At 39.3% G+C, this 19853-nt stretch overlaps 1 protein-coding gene across 5 annotated transcripts in view; it reads right to left on the reverse strand.

Annotated features, from left to right (window-relative positions):
- Positions 1 to 19400, reverse strand: part of lrba (LPS-responsive vesicle trafficking, beach and anchor containing) — a 176210-nt gene extending 156810 nt beyond the window's left edge. For 4 of the 5 annotated variants that reach the window (XM_082537101.1, XM_082537100.1, XM_082537098.1 and 1 more), the window contains exon 1: positions 18195 to 19399. In XM_082537101.1, coding sequence (XP_082393227.1) covers positions 18195 to 18380 — 186 coding nt within the window. In that variant the 5' untranslated portion in view covers positions 18381 to 19399. Of the gene's footprint in view, positions 1 to 18194 lie in introns of all 5 variants that reach the window. The other variant, XM_082537099.1, reaches the window with a different exon arrangement.
- Positions 19401 to 19853: the final 453 nt, after the last annotated feature.

Below are 19853 nucleotides of genomic sequence, written 5' to 3' on the forward strand. Positions count from 1 at the left end.
TTCAATCCATTTTAATGTAAATCAAGTCCAAATAAATAAATAAATAAATAAAATACTCAAATGGGCTGTCAAGAGTAACCATGCTTTCACCACACACACACACACACACACACACACACACACACACACACACACACACACACGGCCTACTTTTTCAACAGCTCTCTTAAGTGGATCTATTTTAACAAGCTATCTTGTCAAACCAAATGTAGTTTAGCTTATTCTTCCATGAGAGCCCCCCACTGCATGACCCAAAACAAAGCATCTATCAAAGTGACCCGAAACATGATTTGTGATATGACAACATCTTATAATCCGGCGCTCTTCACTGCTGATAAACACTCACATTTCAAACATATTGATGTGAGATGTTGAAATAGCTCCAGCAGATAAGGAGGTCAACCAAATAATCTGTCCCACTCAAATCCCTCTAGCGCTAGCAGTGATACGGTGGAATGGGCTTCTGATGGAGGAGATGAGGCGAAATAGTGAGCCGAGGTCTTTGAAGGGGCTTGTGATACAAATTTTGGACACAGCAAATTTTAATTAATGTTATCAAGCCCTGTGACCTATAAATCTTCCAGCTTGCTTAAAAAAAAAAAAACAAAAAAACCAAGTCAAAACCAACTGTTGGTAACCACTTCATCACGCAAATCTTGGTCATATTAATTCACCAGCTGTTTGTCAGCTAGAAATAGAAAATGAAGGAATACACAACCCAAAGGTGTTCTATTGAATACAGGTCTGCAGACTGTGGAGTACAGTGAACTTGCTTTCATGTTCAATTAAGCAGTTGAATATGAGCTGAGCTTTGTGACATGGTGTATTATCCTGGTGGAAGCAGCCATCAGAAGATGAGTACCCTGGGGATGAATAGATGAACAGCAACAATACTCAAGTAGGCTGTGGTGTTTAAACAATTGGTAACAGTTGGTAATAAGGGCCTAAAGTTGCCAAGAAAACATCCACCACACCGTTATACCACCACCACCAGCCTAAACCATTGACACAAGGCAGGATGATCTAGTTATTGATACCATTAATGCAAAACTCTGAGCCTACAATTTGAAATCAAGACTCATCAGAGCAGGCAATGCTTTCCCTCCCAATCTTCTATTGTCCAATTATGGCGAGACCATGCAAACCGTAGCCTCAGTTATCAGCTGACAGAAGTGACACCTGGTTTGACCATTCTCCTCTGACACAACATGCCCAACAATTTTAAATCAAGAGAACTGCTGTCACTGAATATTTTTCTCTAGACAACCTGTTGTCTTACAACTTAGAGAAGGTTATCTGAGTAAATCCCATCAGTACCACCGTGCCAAACAACCATGCCCTAATCAAAGTCATTCTGATGCTTGCTTTAAACTTCAGCAGCTCATCTTGACTGTGTCTACATGGCTAAATCAAACTAATAAAGTGGCCTGTGAGTGTATCTTGAAAGCAAAACCAGAGTTTGATGACAGCTGACAAAGTCACTGAATATTATCATTTGGCATTTCACATTATTGATAAGACCCAGCAAAAATCAGTTTTCTATAAAATCAAACTTTGCTGCTCAACATTCATGATCCAGGTGTCAGACATCAGACCCTCCCACCCCCACAATCCTGAGTTGGATAAATGGTTAAGAAAATTGATGTATGGATGGATGTTTACATTTATCTCCACTCATAATTATACTACAGCACATCCAAGTAAAAATGCACTGAATTGTACTAGTTTCACCATGCTGTAATAAGGCTTGTTATTACAGCTTCAGTATTGGAAAAGCTATTCACATACCACCCCATCAATATTCTGCCTTGTGCATGAGCCTGCCACTTTGCATTTTCTAAAGCAGAAGTGGAGAGCAAAGTGGTGAAAATTATGCATGCAATGACCATGAAAACGGCGGTCCAATGATCACAGTGCAACATAACCTTTTAAAGTGGCTCACTCCATTCATCTTGTATGACAATTTGTTTTTCAAAATGTAATACATTGTTTTCCCGAGCCACAATGCTACCTTCAATACCATATGAGACGAACATGATGAGAGGCAGAGTGGAGAGGGAGGAGGGAGATATTTTAATAGCTGGATTTCTAAGAATATCTTCAGAAGTGCAGTCTGCCAAGCTTTTGTTTTTAACAACGGCTGGCATTCATTTTTACACTACAATAGGAGTGATGATGTCTTGGCTTTAGTTTGATTAACACATGATTTCTTTTGTTGCATCATTTATTTATCTAAGAACAGATTTACACAACATGCAGATGGAGTATAACGCACATGAACCTGCAGAGTTTTTGGATTATTTCATGCAATCACACAGCATTTATTTTTACTAAAACTATGTGCACACTGTGAAGGAATAAATGAAGCAGAAACCAAGACAAGAAAAGGGAACCCAAGCCTTAATTAGGACCATTACATCTGATTTAATAGACTGCAGATGAAATGTTGCTTTTACATATTTTACCTGCCGAGATTGTAAGGTGTGTGAAAGGTGGGTCCACAAAAAGCAAATCAACATTCCTGTATGAAACACTTTGTGCCATCGTCCTTTAAAAGATGCCACAAAAGATCTGATAAACTGCCATCAATTCTCATCAAAATATACTACCTGCCTCGAAATAGCCTACATGGAGGGGCGTGACTATGATCTGTAGTAGCTCTTTTCCACATTTGCACAGAAAGATAAATATAAGCACTTCAGTGATACTGTGAGAAGCTGGATTTTGACCTTTTCTCCTATTAAGCAAATACTCGTACACATCACATGAGTTGGTGAGCTATTCAAGTCCCCTGTTTAATGCTTGCACTATCTGGCAATCGAGTTCGAGTTGCAGGGTGGCTGCTATTGTCAACAAAAGGAAAAGGCTTGTCAGGAAATAGTCCTCATTAGTAATCAGACTTCTTGGTTTGGAGCAATCTCTTAGTTTTCATGGACAGCTCTGACCAACTAAACTCCTTTTGCTTCAGGAATAGATGTTCAACATCACAACAATAAAATCCTGCTTTGTACATCACATTTTAGGGGGAAAAATCCTTACATGGCTTCTGTTTGGAGCGGGTTATTGAGCTAATTCTGGGGGATAGGTGTTCTCTGCTACTGTGATGTGACTTCCATAAAAGCAGACATGGAAAGAATGATTCGATCAAACAAAGAAAGTCAAAGTGTAGCAGCTTTGCTTGTGGTTTTAGTTTGAATAGCAGCCGTACAATAAGTTAAAAATAGCAGCTACAGGGCTGAAGAAGGAAAGAGATAAACATTAGTCATTACAGAGGAATTCCAGCCCGTTTTGATACATGGGGTGAAATCAAAATTTAAACACAAAGAAGCCTCCATTAATACATCTCTTTAACGGAAAAGGTGGGCTGTAAAGGTTTCCTTATAAACAAAATACTGATTTTTTCCTCATTCACTGAGGTACCAAAAGGTACCACACTTCAGACTAAAAACATAACTGTACTTTATTGTGCTTGAATAACAAAGCACACTTTTCCAATCACAGGTTTTTTGGTTTTTTTAAACACCTTCAAATCTGTTTTTTATGAACGTCCCATCAAAATAAAATTATATTTTCCAGCACTTTTGTACACAGATTGGGGAGCTTTGGAAACTTTAGATTTTTGAGTACCTTTGTAAGTGGCAAATTGAAGGTTAACATAACATGTCAATTTAAGCCTAAGAGCTCATAGTCATAGTAGTACAGTTACTGTATTGCAGCCACAGGCATATATTACCACCGAAGCAGCTTTTTTATTTAGATTTTATTTATTGCAAGCTCCTGAATGTGACACCAACCTGCTAACCTAAGAAATTTGTACTCTGGTACAAAGTTATAATGACAGCAGCTCTAGTATTGTGCATTTTGCTTTGTTATGTGAAAGAATATTAATGCAGCTTGATCCCAAATGCAAAGAATGGGCTATATGATCCATATCATTTCTGTTTGACCTTTAAAAAAAACAAACAAACAAAAAAAAAAAAAAAAACACAACAGATGTAAACAGATCCAGAATTCAAATTCTGTTCAAAAAGTTACTGGAAGGTTTTATCACCGTTTGAAATCTGGGAAATCCCACATGGGGAGGCAGGAAACCGTCTGCACCCTCCAGCATATCCCAACAAAGTTGCTCTACTCTAACGGACTTCCTGTAGTTTCCTCTGCATATCATAAAATTCTAGTCAACAAAGACCATGCATGAAGGCCACAGAAAATGGCACGATGCACATTTACCTGCAAGTAAATCATTACCCAAGTGTGATTTAGTATTTCCATCCTGATGTAGAAGCACTCTTTTAGTATAGGAACTCAACAACTGTTTTGAAAGCCGTACGTTGTATTTGTATATGTGGTATTATGATTGAGTAGTAGTAAAGTAAACGTGAATTGTGGGGATAAACATTCAAAATCCTAAGTGGCAGCATGGCCTTTAAAAGCAAGAGAGCTACATTTGTGTCAAGTCAACTCAAATTTATTTATTTTGAAGCACATTTAAAAAACAAAAACAAAAAAAAGATTAAAATTACATTAAAAAAGTAGAACAACAGATGAAAAAAAATGTCTATCCATGTTTAATGTATAGACATTTGCCTCTGGGAATCCAAAGCTAACTGCTGAACCTTGATGACTTGAGTGCAGCTCAATAAAACAAAGTGATGTAAGATGTCAAACTGATAACCCCAGTGCGGTACCAGCATGAATACCCTCGACCTTTTAACATTTATTTCAGTGGTTTGAGAGCAGGTGCTGCCTTTCCGATCGTCCTATAGACCTTTGATGGCATCGCTCGACGTCTCAGCAGTCATCGTTTATGGGTTACTGCATCATTCTTCTGACATCTCAGAGAAAACTGTTTGATTTGGATTAAAGGCAGGGTGACTAACTTCATATTCATTGCTGCCCTCTTCCTTTTCCAGCAATAAAGTGAGAAAAAAAGCAAAAGCAAAATTATTTACTCTTTAATTCTGGCAGAACTACTGGGAGAGTCCTCCCTCAGCCTTTCACCTAAATAAGTCGTTCAATAGAAGCTATGTGCACTCCACCTTTTCTAACAGTTTATAATACTACTCCCTGCCTACAGAGCCTAGAACATAAAGAAAACTAATCAAAAATCTAGACTTTATTTTCCAACATAGAATATGCAGTGATCAAAAGCTTCATAAAGGTTTTATATCCATCTAGAAAAAGAGAAACAAAATGCTGCGATGCCCCAAAATCCAGATCTCAACCAGCCTGAAATGCTGAACCTTAAAAGAGCTGTGCATCAACAAATGCCCACAAACCTCAATGAACTGAAGAAACACTGTAAGGAAGAGTGGGCGAAAGTTCCTCCACACAGAAGGTCACACAGGAAGTTATTAATCAGATGCTGATAAATGTGCTTCTACAAGCTGTTGAATCATGGGGTGTACTTAGTTTTTGCCCCCATACGCTGCATCTGCATTTTGGTTTAGTTTGTTTTAAATCAATTATGACATGGCGTAATATGTCATGTGTTGTTCTTCTTCAAAAGTTGTATTTAGAAAACCTAAAACTGAAAAGGGATATACTTTCCTTTTCACTGTAGAGCTGTGTGAACTTGACCTTTTGTTTTTGGGGTATAATTGAATTCTTTCTTCTGCTTTCGAATGGCCAAAATGTGTTTTGTTAGGTCACAGAGAACTTGATCTTCTCCTCCAAAATCAAATCGTTTCATTATGACGGTAAAGTAAACATTTGTGGAAAAAAGTTTGAGGAACGTCCTCCAGATCAGACTTATCACCCTGTGAAAATATTTGATGAATTGTGAAATAAAAATTATGACCAAGTTGACCCAGATCTATTTAGCAGCTTGTGATGTGTCGAATAAGAGTCCAAAACCTTTTCAAAACTAGAGTGTTTTCAAAGAGCTGATTGATGTGGTGAATAACACCCTGTTGAATCTTTCTAAAACATGCTGCTGGCTTCACATTTAAGATGGACATTGAAAAAAATAAAAAATTTATACAATTTTAATATTTTTCTTTTTGAAGTCTAAATCGCAGCAAAAAAAATAAAAAATTTCTGGCACAACTTCACTTGCTTCCAAGGTGCATGGAGAGGATGAAAGAATTCACAAAGTAGGAACTCCAGCAACACTTGAGGGAAGATTAACAACTTAAATAATTGACCAACGCGTTTCGGCTTGTGGCCTTCATCAGGGTCATAGTAAAACATTGTAAAAGAATTGCTTAAATACAAGACAGGAAACAGAAAAAGATTCAAATTAACCAGTCAAAACTTCATAGATAGGTCAGCTGACATATAATAGGTAGGTATTGGTTAATTGGCTAAGTCACGCCCAAGTAAATACCAGACTAGATCATTACTGATTATTCACATTTTGCTCAATGTTCAAGCCTTTTTGAAAATGGGGTTGTACAATAACCAGATTCATACAAATTTTCAGTTAGTGCAGCCGCTTTGACTCCAGCAACCTACGCATTGTGGGTTAGCATGTAGGTATGCAATCACAAGGGTGCAATTTTGCTGGTAAAGTGAGCTTTAACTCAAAACACAATTTCAACACACTGGTTTGAATACACAAGTATTACCTGGGTATTCTACACGTTAATACTTTGATCAGTAAAATAACCGGATAAGTAAAGTCTGAGGGAAAGCAGATGATCCCTTATGAAGGGTAGAATCATTCAATCATGCCCTTTACTAATGCAGAGGAACACGCCTCTAGTTACAGAGCGGCTTCAACTAGAGGAAGTGAATATATCACCAGTGTGTCTGTCTGAAGTGAAGCTGAATATCATTAATTTATACTAACACTTTACAGTGTTCATAGCTTTATGGTAAAGTGTCAAGAGTGTCAATAAACCATCTGTTCTGTGCTTCTAAAACTACTGCACATAACAGACTTCAGGTTTCAATGTAGAAAACCTTTCTGAATCAGAATGACAGCTGACTTGGTCTGAATACAACAGTCAAGCAGCTGACACTGGGACACTTCTCCCCCCTTTCTTAGTTTTCAGCCTAGTCTGTTGCATTTACTCATGTAAAATATTAAGACATGCACTTTATCAACTTGATCTCAGATAGGTTCTGATAAATGTCTCTAAATATTTGCATAGAGTGCAGTAAAACTAAATTAATTTGAGCAATTTGCAAAGCAGTTTACAAAAGGTCAGGGAAAAAAGTTTAGTATTAATCTCTTATAACACTTTTACTGAAAAACAGTTATTGCTGTATGATGCAATTTCAATAGAAATAAAAAAAGTAACTTCTCATGCAATGCTGTGTCATACAAAACAGTTTGCCACATTTTCCACATTCTTAAGTCTATCACAGATATCCAAGGGCAGTTCATTTTCACATTATCTAAGGTTTACCTAAATTGCTAATCAACCTGCCCAAAAACAAAGGAAAAGGTAGACAGCAATGCTATGAAACACTAGAAAGAGAAAAAGCAAGAAAGAACATTTAGACATTAACATTTACATTACTTTCCCTTTAAATCTTTGCTCACACTATATTATGTTGTATCCAGCACATATTATGTTTTAACATTCACAACCCATCTAAGCATCTAGCACTGAAACTTGACTATCTGCCAAATAGTACTGCAATATCATCACTGTGAAAAGAAAGGTTAACACTGCTTGGCCAGAAGCTATAGCGTTCAAACATGTCATTTTAACTAGAACTTCAAGGTGCCAGCATTCAAAAAAGCACATGCTTTTCACATAACAATGCTTAATATAATAGTTAATTATCTCAGGTAGGTGCAACTCCTAGCTGGTCAATGTACAACTTTATTTTAACAACAGCTGACCTGAGCTGTTGTTAAGTCCACTATCATAATTGTCCTTCAAGTGATTCCACTATTGTTACCATAAATGCTGGAACCAATAAAAATGATGAGTAGCCATTTTATCTTTATATCTCCTGAAGTCAATTGTTGATAGTCCTGCAGTCTCAATGCATAAAACACTTAATACTGTTACCCCTCTGAAAAAGAAAGCTATGACTCAGGAGGCCAGTCCCATGGTTCAATTCACACTTTAAAGCATCAAAGCATTTATAAAGAATTTCAGCCAGTCTGGGAAGATAAGCTAGAAGTGCACATTACTCACTGTTATTGGAAGGAAACAAAAAAAACAACATTTTTTTAACAGGCCGAGACAGTCATAGTAACTCAGTTCAGCCTTTCATTGATTTAGCTGTCAGGACTGAGTCTTTCCAAACTGTCACAGATGTATCATCAAATGGAGCCGCTTTAGAATAAGACCAGATTTAGACTGTTTCTCTGTGAGTTAGCATTAACAATAAGTTGATTTAGACCATAAACGGGCCCCAAATGGATTTGACAAATCTTGAAGACATACCTTGCAGACAATACCTGATTGGAACTGAGATTACTCCAGCAATGACCCAAGGCATAGCTTCAAACTATGCAAGAACTATTCAGACAAATGCAATAAAATGCTACTCTGTCTGTCCATGTATCATAACGTATCATACCTCACAGCTACTGAGATGTTTGTTACATAAGGAGTACCTGTCAAACTGAGTGAAAGGCCTCATGAAGCATGTGGGGTAAAGTCTCCAAATAACCTCTGCAAGTTACCAGCTAGAATGTCAAAAGAATCTGGGTGTACTCTGCATCTCTGATCACCAGCGTTTCTTCACTGGCTCTCAGTTTAAAAAAAATAAAAAATAAAAAAAAATAAAAAAAATCACAAATAGCATTTAAAATCCTTTTCCTCATGTACATAGACTTTAATGAACAAGCTTGATAATATCTTAAGCTGATTCCACACATGAACTGAGAAAACTGTCAGAGGAATTGTCCAAAGCTCTCTCAGATGTAGGACACAGCAGGAGATAGTTCACATCAGCCATGCCCTCAGTACTGGAAATACTCTGTTTGGTTCAAGCGAGGGTGCTGCTGGGTAGCGTGATCATGAGAAAGGACACAAGACAACAGACGAACTAGGAAGTTTGTCGGTCAGAGACTGTTGAACATCCAGTCAAACCATGTCAGATGTTTTACATCCTGACATGTTTTTCCACTGGGTAATCTCTATAATACTATAATGCATGAAAACAGCTTTAAAGACTTATCATAATATCATCCTAGTAGAGCTCTTTGTAGTATAGTGCAGACTTCAAGAGTATCCAAATTAGGACGGCAGGCAAAGCTATAAGGATCCTGTGTTGTGGACAGACACCCTGCTCTACTTTAAACAAGCGGCCCAAAACTTCTCTTCGGGGCAAAAATTGCATAAAGATTAAATGAAACTTAAATGAAGTGACCCTAGCCATTTACTTAACGGTACAGTATTAATCTGTGTGCAAGAAAATACAAATGATAGCGGGCATAATTACCCCTGTGGCTCTTGGGCACAGTTTTATTATCAGCTTGTTGGTGTTTGAGAGCCTTCAACAGCGCCTGTTCCCAGTTTCCGCCATCATAACCATTAGCATCTTGACAAAATGCCTTTGTGAGCTGGCACAGTTACAGGCGAAACAATAAGTAGAGATGTAGGCCAAGTAGTAGGCTACACTACCCTGACCCTGTTTCTTAAAAGCAGGCAGTCACTGCAACAACCGCAAATGGCGAGAAATCTATGAGCAGTTAATCTTTTACTATTTGTTCAGCATTCTACATTTAAAAGCAAACCTAAACCAGAACAGTTTGGAGAATGGTACAAGTGACTCAGGTTTGAGTGAAAGAACAACACTCAAAGAATATTAATTTAACAGAAGTTGCAGGAAGACAAAAACCATTAATCAAAAATAATCAAATTAATAACGCAAGTTTTTCTTTTGGTTTCCTGGAATGTTTGTTCTCTGACAATAATTGGAAACTTTAAAACTAACTTTCAATTAAAAAACATATGCGATTACATCTAGACTACTGTGTGTGCAACAAGACTTTAAGTTGGATGTGTTGCCTGCTTGATAAATGTATTCTAGCCACACTTTGCCAATTGTGCATACGAGCTGATTAGTTTACAAATAAACTTGCAGAATGTAGTAATTCTAATAATTGGAATTGTGCTCACTGAAGTAAAACTTGTATAAACAATAAAGCTAATTGGTTATTCACTGCTGTGTGTTACAAGTCTACATTTGGTGGTCGCCTGAAATCTAAGTTTGCTCACTTACAAAGAAATGAACAGTCTCTAATTTTTTGGTAGTTTCATTTTAATACACAGAGAGAATATCAACCAAAAATCCAGAAACAAACCCCACATTTCATTAAAATTAAATATTGCTTTTAGTGTCATTGAGTAGAATGAGTATTTGATACCCTACCAACCAGAATTTTGACTCCCACAGATTGTTTGTGGGCACACAAATTACAATGAATCAATTACAGATACTCCCAACTTCAACTAGTTGTGTGTATATAACACACGCGTCCACAGAATCAATTTCTTCCATTACAACTTCTCCACCACCATAGGTGAGACCAAAGAGCTGTCAAAGGATGTCAGGAACAAGATTATAGACCTGCACAAGGCTACATGTGCTAAAAGACCATCTGCAAGAAGCTTGGTGAGAAAGTGACAATGCTGGTGTGAATATTTGGAAAGGGAAGAAATATAACGCACTTAGAAACGCAGTCTCCAACAACACCATTAGCAACACACTATACAATAAGGTCCAACCGTTCAAGAAAGAACTTGTACAGGTCCAACTTAAGTTTCCCAGTGAACATCTAAATGATTCAGAGAAGGCTTGGGAGAAAGTGCTGTGTCCAGATAAAAATCAAGCTATTTGGCATCAACTCAACCTGTCGTGTTTGACGGAAGAGAAATGCTGAGTATGACCCAAAGAACACCATCCCTACAGTCAAGCATGGAGGTGGAAGCATTATGCTTTGGGGCTGTTTTTCTTCTAACGATACATGAAAACTTGAAGGTACATAAAGGGCAGGGCTATGTAATGTAAAACCTTAGACTTCCTGCCCTCAGCCAGAACACTGAAGATGACTCATGGATTGGTTATCCAACATGGCAGTAACCTGAAACATGCCACTAAGGCAACAAAGGAGTGGCTAAAGAAGAAGGACATTAAGGTCATGGACTGGGTCACTCAAGTACATGTATTGCTTGAGGATCAAATACTTTTTTCACTCAATGACATTTAAATGAATTTATAACTTTTCTGTAATATGTTTTCTTTTTTTTCCTGGACTTTTGTTTGATATTTTCTCTCTCTGCATTAAAAGGAAACTATCAGAAAAAACAGAGACTGGCTTTTCTTTGTAAGTGAGCAAGCATACAAATTCAGCAGGGAACAAAGTAATTATTTTCCCCACTGTACTCCAGAGGTAGTTACCACTAAACTGTCATGTGGAACAAGTTTCCCTAACCACACTCCTGAAGTAGGATGTGACACCAGGCAACTGTTCCCACCCAGTGCTTATCAACGCTCCCATTAAATCTTTTTAAAGCAAAAACAGGAAAAACAAAGCACACTTCTCAGAGATATTTCATGTAACTACAGTGTTCCAAAATACTATATCTCAAGCTTTTAATGGTCTCTAAATTCTTGTTATGCAAGACATTATATCTCTCCGATGACACGCATCTCTTTCAAACCCTGTTAAATCCTGAGGCCATCTGCCTATTTGTCAACAAACAGCAGACAATGAGGCATGATGGGTGCATTATCTGACCTGCTCCAGGGCTAAATAAAGACACTGCATAAAGAAGGAGAAAACAGGCATTCCAGTTGTGGCTTTTTAAACCCACTTACACCTATAGCTCATCCAGACCAGCTAATCCTGTTTACCCTCAAGAAAACTCACTGTGGTGATTTCACTGTTATTTCTATGAAAAAGACATGACTGCCAAAATGGTGCAACGAACACAAATGCCCTCTTTTGTTTAGGGAAACAAAAAGACCATTTACGGAAACAATGAGCACTGAATATTATTCTGAAAATAAAATAAACAGACAGTCATGCTGACAGTCAACAGTCCTATACCACTTCGGACTACCTTCAGATACAGTGATGCAAGAAGAAAGAGGTGTGACCCTGAAATTGGGCTGATGCGACAGATAATTGAGAGAAGCAGATAGCATTTCATTCATGTGACAGATTAAAGGGCTCTTTGTTACTGCCAGAGAGGGCAAAGCATGCCTGGAGAGAGCACAAGCATCGCCCTCACTCTTACAGCTTTTGTGCCAGACTGCTTGCAAATGAAGGGAGAATGTGTGTGTGCTTGTGGGCAACATATGCACACAAGCAGTGAATTATGAAAAAGAAAAAAAGAAAAAAAGACTCAAGTGTTCATATTAACACTTGTCTACCATCTTGGAGATTATCTTATTGCAACCATCGCTAGTTTCTAGTCAGGGCAAAAATAGCCTGTATCTGCTGATAAGAATAAAGCTACTAAACTCAATTTCACAGTTTTAAAGCGTGACACATAATAATTCCACAGAACAACTACTTTTCGGGATTTATTCCTGCACTGGGAAGTAATAAGGGTCCCAGGCAGCCTATTTAAAGAAATAAAAAGGGAAGATGCAAGTTTAGAACAATTAATTTCACTTATGACAGCCTATCTCAAAGGAGGATCCTCTGTGTCAACATCAGTCCCACAGATGATAAAGTGGGCAACAAGGCACTATCAAACACAAACTGCACATGCTCAGAAGCACAAAGACAAAGAAAGAGACCTTAAAATATCACTGAAGAAACAGAATAAAACTGATTTGCCTCGTTGACACAACTAGAAATACAGAATGCCTGGAAAACAGTAGCCTCGTAGAAGGGAAATTAAATGCAAGTAGATATCATAAAAAAGGATAAAGACATGCCCAAAAAGAGGCCATCTAAGCTATAGCTACAGCTAAATACAGATTTAATACATAGTGTTGCAGCAGGTAGTTCAAATACAGTGGCTCAAGACAAACTGAAGCACATGGACAGACAAATTCCAACACTCCACATTTTAACATTTGAAAAAATGAAATGAGAAACGTCAACTTTATGAATGAAATTATGATTTTACTATACGCCATCTTCCAGAAAGCCCTGTAGCATAACAAGATCACTTTGGTTAATGAAGCCCTGTGGCACAGACTGCATTTTCAGATACATGAATAAACCTATCCCATATTAAATAAATCATAACTAAATAGAAACATCACAGAGTTTTATTTGTGGCTTCTTCTGCTACGAGCCTTCAGGCTGTAGTTCTTTGTGATAAACACAAATACTTTGATGTGATGCATCATTTTCATAAAGGAAATCAAAACTAACACTTAAATGATCATAGCCAGTGTATTCATATAGTTGTGGGCTGCATAGCTGTCTGCCATCGGCTCTATGACCTTGTATTCAGGTAATGCCGCCGTTACATTCCACCCATCTCCTGTGTCACCTAACAGAGGAGCCATGATTCCAGCTCAGCCTGGCTCCTCTTCACAGAGCGTCACATTAGTCAGTGCTTTATTGGGCCTAGGAGATTACCTACCCTATGTAAGGCAGCGGTATACCTCTTTCATTCTCTTATATTGGGATAACCGCAAGAGCCCCGACGTCCCACTGCTTCATTTTAAAGTGCCCATGTATTAACAGTATTTACACCCTCTGAGATGTCCATTAAACACAATAAACCCTAATGAAGGAATACTGATGTTGCCTAATTGCAGCCTTTTATTTCCTCATTTATTTCTATCCTATGTAGCAACATGTAATTATGTGTGATTATGCATTACAAGGCTGTCTTTGCAAATCTACAATAAAGTCTGCTAACTAAAAGAGAATTACATCAGCAGACAGATACAGACAGTAACGTTTATTACTGGCTCAACTGAGAATTAACACCCCAGTCTGCAGCTCTTTCCAGCTTTCAGCACACCGTTTCAGTTAGCCAGAACAAAAACAAAACAGTGGCACTTCCTCTAAAGCTGTGGGCAGCCACTTAAAGCACAAGGGCGCAAACAAACCGATTCTACACTACCTGCCTTAAAAAGGGGGGAAACAAGTGTAAACGAGTGACTACTAGACAAAGTCAAACATTTACTCAAGCCCAAGAGACCCACACATTTTCCCCCTCAAAAGTTGGCATGGGGTTAAAACACCAGTGACCATTGGACTTAACATTTTGACAGAAAGCCAGATATCAATATCTCAGACTTGCTAAATGTTGAACTTTGTTCACCAATTCATCTGTGTTTCAAGAAGTGCCATGTATAATCTGTAATCTAGTGGGATGAAAACTGTAACTCAGCTTCCCTTTGTCCTAACCAGTGTGGTTTGGGGATTGTTTGGTTTTTTAAGCCCACTGATTGGCCAATAGAGCAGGCTGTAACACTTTGGCAATAATTAGTTTCACTTCGTTTTAAAGAAATATTCATTACTTTTGTTTTAATAGTTAAAAGGTTAGAAAACATTATTTAAAAAAAAAAAAGCTCAACTATCAATTTGTGTGGCCTGTTGTCATAATGTGCACAAATCATGTTGTACACCCAATAACATCTTGACACAAGTGCTTTCAGTTTCTCTGGCTCCATTCAGGGTGGGTGCTGCTATGCTTTAGACATGCAAAACAAACAACAACAACAACAACAACAACAACTACAAAAAACGTGGACACCTGTTGAACCATTATGAACATGTATGATCAAGAGTAATAAGCACATAAAGACATAGTAAAAAGAAAGTATGCCATCTTTCAGGTCTGTGTCTTTATATATCAGGATATAACAAAAAAAATTCTGTTCCTTAGTGGGTCCGCTAAAGAACAGAGCTACTATTTAATTCCTGCTAATCACTGATAACCTCTATAAAAGCAGACGTTTTGGTAGTTTGTTGGTCTGGAGCATTCAGCTGTGTGTTATCACAATGCCAAGGAGCAAAGACATCCACAGTGATCTCAGAGAAGAAGAATTGTTGCTGCCCATCAACCTGCAAAGTCTAATAAGGCCATTTCCAAATGATATGAAGTAATTCTGCAATGGGAAATATTATTGACAAGTACAAAACATTCAAGACTGTTTCCAGTGTTCCCGGGAATAGAAATCCCAGTAAATTGACCCCAAGGTCAAACATTATGCTGCTTTTGGTTTCTACCTTATTCAGAAGGGGTAGCAACAGCAGGTAGCGCTGCATATTTAAGTTAACAGTTTAAATCCCAGAAAGTTGATTCTGTTTTAGTGGGAGGGAAGTCTCATCAATCAAGTTTCCTGACATCTTCACTCCCAGCTGAACATCAAGTCCAAGTGTGACTGGGAATATGATCCCAAACACAGCCTCAGATCTACAAGCAGAATGGCTGAAAAAGAAAACAATCAAGGTGCTACAATGTCCCAGTCAAAGTCCAGACCTCAACGCAATGGAAATGCTGCAGCAGGACTTTTAAAAGAGCTGTGTATAAACAAATGCCTGCAAAACTCAATGAACTGAAGCAACGCTGTAAAGAATAGAGGGACAAAATTCCTCCACAGTGATGTGAGAGACTGAAAGTCATACAGAGAATCATTACTTCAAGTTATTGCTGCTAAATATGATTGTACAAGCTACTCAGCTCTTCATTCACCGCTAAGCATTTTGACTTAGCTTTTGTTAAATAAATAATGACGTGGTGAAATGTGTCGAGTCTTGTTGTTCATCAGAGGTTGTATTTAAATTATTTTAAAACCTGGTAAGAACCAGATGATTTTTTAACTACGTCTCAATACATAAAAACTTAGAATTCCCATATTCTTTCTTTACCATAAGTGTGAAAGCCACTGCAGAGGTAATCCGTTTGAAGCGAAAATATGCCTTTTTTTGCACATTGTTCCTCTGGCTGTGTGCAAACTTGTGTATTTGATGCAGACTCTGGAAAAATAAAAACTTTCCATACTCAGATCCAAGAAAATAAAGAAACAAAACATGTTTATGCTGTGAAATTCATCCCTTGTATTACACCAGTGCTGCTTTAAACAGATTGAATTTGTTAGCCAAGACAGGTCCAATGAGCCATGACAGGGCAAGACTTCATAGGACCAAAATATTAAAAAAAAAAACTGTCTCTGAATACAGATATTGTACTCTGCCACACAGATTACGGTTTGTTTGTTTTTTTTTTCCTTTCCTCTATTTAAAAGTAAACTTGAATACCGGATTATGTATCAACAGTTCAGCTGTTGCACTGACAAAAATTCAGCTCTCTATTCTCTGGCCTGCTCATCTTTACTTTCACTTTTAACTGACAGCTATATACCCCTTGAACCTTGTATCGAGATAGCGTGAAGCAGATCGACCAACTGGGGGGGGGGGGGGGGGGGGGGGGGGACAAAACAGCGTAACACTCAGACTGTGACTGTGTGAAGCAAACTCTTCTTTGCCCCCATCTATAGCAAATTCCTGACTCCAGGCACAAACAGGGCCGGCACATGAGCCCGTTTTTCTAAAAACAACTGAATAGTGGCGTTTATAACCCAAGCCCACGTGCTGCGAGTCATCACAACCACTGCTGATGAGTTGTGACACAGAGAGACAATACTCTTGGGGAAACCATGTAGTATTTAATCAATGTAGGGCTCTGGCAGATACTACCAAAGAGAAAACTATGACCACTGTGATAAATCAGACTATCATGTGGAAAGCTGTAGAATGTTGTAAGCATAATGAAATGCACAGCACCTCCTGAAAAATGACACTGTCCATGATAAAAATGCAGTCCAGAAGAGCTGCAGTGAGACAGAGGAGCCTGTACAGATCATATTTGTACAATGATGGCTTTCTCAGCTTAAAGGGGAAAAAAAAACACACACACACAAAAAAAAACAATTGTACATATAGTCACTGGAAGCTGCTACTAAAAACAATACTTCCCCGTGATACTGCATTTACATTGTCTGCTTTTCCAGTCAGCGGTCCTCGCTTGCAATCACATGTCTGTCTAAAATTAATAATAGCAACAGACAGACAAGACTGGACACAAAAAATAAAGAAATAAATGAGGAAAAAGCGAAAAAAAAAGCTTTGCTTTTGCAGCATCCTGGTGACACTACAAACGTGTCCAATCAAAGTAGGTCAGTGTAACATGGGTCAGTATAAGAGTGGAAAGACAAGTTAACTGATCGCTTTTTGTCTGAAAGGCATTTAATCATCATCTGCTTTGTTAATCAATTCACCGCTTAGTTTTTCTTCTTGGTTAAATGAAGTTTTCAGGCTCTCAGCTGTGCTGATATTTAGCTGATGGGATAGTTTGTGTTTAGTAGTACTTACAAATATCTCGCCATGAGTCAGACATCTACTTGCAGTTCATTAGCCTCCTCTGTGGGGGTTGGCGTTGGGAGTAAACTATACTATATGACTATAGGCGAGCCTCCCCTATCTAAAGGATTCCATTGTTGTACCACTGTGACAAAGCAGTTTTGCAGGTTCTACCTTCACGTCTCCTCCCTCTCCCTTCCTCCCACACCTCACCAGTGAAAGCTGCAGTTGAGCATGCTCCCATTCATCACGGTAAGTTTCCTTGTTACATTCATTCTCATGCAGACACCGCAAAGTCACTTTGTGAAAAGCTTTGAGGCAAGCGAGGGCTATCAGTACTGCAGACAGGCCAAGCTGGGGTACATGCTTTAAGGTGGCCAACAGGTAACAGACAGATAAGGCACCCAGTATGACTGACCTGGATATGTCACACACTCTCTCACACACACACACACAAAAAAGCACTGACTGATTTGCTGCTGCCGCAGTATTTTCTCTGCCACGATTATTCTCACATTGGTCATCATGTCATGTTCAATAACAACCTTAGCAACATGTTTTTAACACTGATAATTACATGTGTACATGCAGGGGCCCAATAAGACAACAGAACAATGCAGCATAAGAAACTGTATGACATGCATGTCAAAATAATGAGAACCTGCTCTGATGAGCCCAATCACTCCAGCTATCTGTAAACAACAAACCAACAATATACCATTTAATTTACAGGGCCACATGGATAATAAGGGTTCATTAGAGAGAGAGGTCCTATAGCTGTGACTCACTGCAGTTTCCAGTGTAGGCTGCTTGCCTTTAAGTCAATATGGCCACACTTAGTAGAAAGTATCGATTTTGTCAGTGCTGACAGACGATCAACGCCTTTCTTTTATGCAAATATGGGTGTAAGCCAGACTTTCCCAAAGATTCACAGCCAGTACCACAGCGTGACAGTGCTATCTATGGCCTATTCTGAGCCCCATAATCAGCTTACCAGGTTGAACACCGTCTCCACAATGTCTCGGTTGGAAACTTCCCCAACTTCCACCAGGCCGGTGAGCACGGCGAATTTCATTCTTATCCCCCTGATAGGCACTCCGGGGTTGAGCCCCACGGCGCCAGGTCGCCCGTCCTTCCCTTCACCTGGCGGTGCAGCGCCCGCTGTCTCCTCGCTAGCCATTGCTAAGGAAGCGGACGGGACAGGTGGCGTTCACAGGTAAGGCACCTGTTCACCTCCAATGGTGACAGTGGAGCCGATGTCAGAAGAGGGAAATAAGGGGGAGGGGGGTTTATCTCCCCTTCAGCTGAGTTGTTGACAGTCTATAGGCACATAAGCAAGACGTTTCCCTCCCATCCAAAAACAGCCTCGAAAGTGGGTAAAAAAAAACAAAAAACGAGAGAATTTGATGACCGCTGACACCGCGAGGCTGGAAATGTCAGTGCTCCTCTCCACGGTGAACTACTCCTCTGCCCTGTAACTTGATGCCACACGGAGGGTTTTACACTGTTAAAAGCCGTGGAAAGTGTGGTGCAGGTAACAAGGGCAGAAGCAGGTGAAGAAGAGTTCGCCCTTTTACCTGTGTCCTCCCGTGCTCCTGTGCACAAACGGCAAGCGAGGATACTTTAATATCTCCGCACAGCAGTGGAAGTTGCTATTGTCACTGAGTCCACTCACTTGACAGGTAGCGCTTGGCATAATAATAAAAAAAACTCAAACTGAATGGAAGCAAGTCCGCCAACAGCTCCGGAGAAAGCCGACAAAGAGCTGAGGTCCGCTCGGTGACCCCCTCCTCCTCCTCGGGAAACTCCGCACACTTGGCTAAATGGCAACGTTGACCCAGCTGCGCTGCATTTGCTTCCTGATCTACCCCGGTAGCTTCAGCTCGTCACCGCCATGACAGTATAGCCCTTGAGTGAGTGGCGCATGCGCAGTACACAACTGGGGACTGTTAAGCTCAGTGGCAGGTGTGCAGCTCAGGTGGTTTTCTAGCTCCGTGCACAGGGACTGCGTTCAAATCAACAGCGTGTGAACTGAGTTACTGCGAAACGTTAACGGTTTGAGCCCTGCCGCTTAGAAGTCCTCTCTAAACAGGCTCCACACAACAAAACTCGCGATTTCACAGTCTCTCTTCACGCACACCACATCATTAACATCAGTAACACAAGGAGGCAAAATAAAATGCACAACAGTAGTCCGCTAACCTCAGCGAGAGAGCTACATTATCACCGTTTAAGCAATGCCAGCTAAAATTAATGTGGGACTATAAGCTTGGAAATTTTGCGTCTGAGCTGTGTCTGTCGCACAGTATGCATATTTACACATTACAGGTTACTGAAAGTGTCTTTGTTCCGTTTTCGGGAAAAGCAGCTTGCTACCCTAACCTCAGGACAATGCACATGTCACGTGAACCCAATGTAAACTACAATGCTGAAGGGAGGACGTATAATAGTAAGCAGATAATGCTGCACTTTAATATTTCAAAAAGTTACACAGACCATGGGGCTGTTTATGATAATCCAGGTTTGACTGTATGCTGTGTATCAGCATGCATATAAACCTCAGGGGGATATATTTCAAATACTGCACTTGAAATGTGGCTATATTTTGAACATGTTAAAAACATAAGGAAAAGAATAATCACAATGTATAACT

The sequence above is a fragment of the Aulonocara stuartgranti genome (assembly GCF_965226115.1).
Source record: "Aulonocara stuartgranti genome assembly, chromosome: 6".
In the NCBI taxonomy this organism is placed as follows: Eukaryota; Metazoa; Chordata; class Actinopteri; order Cichliformes; family Cichlidae; genus Aulonocara; species Aulonocara stuartgranti.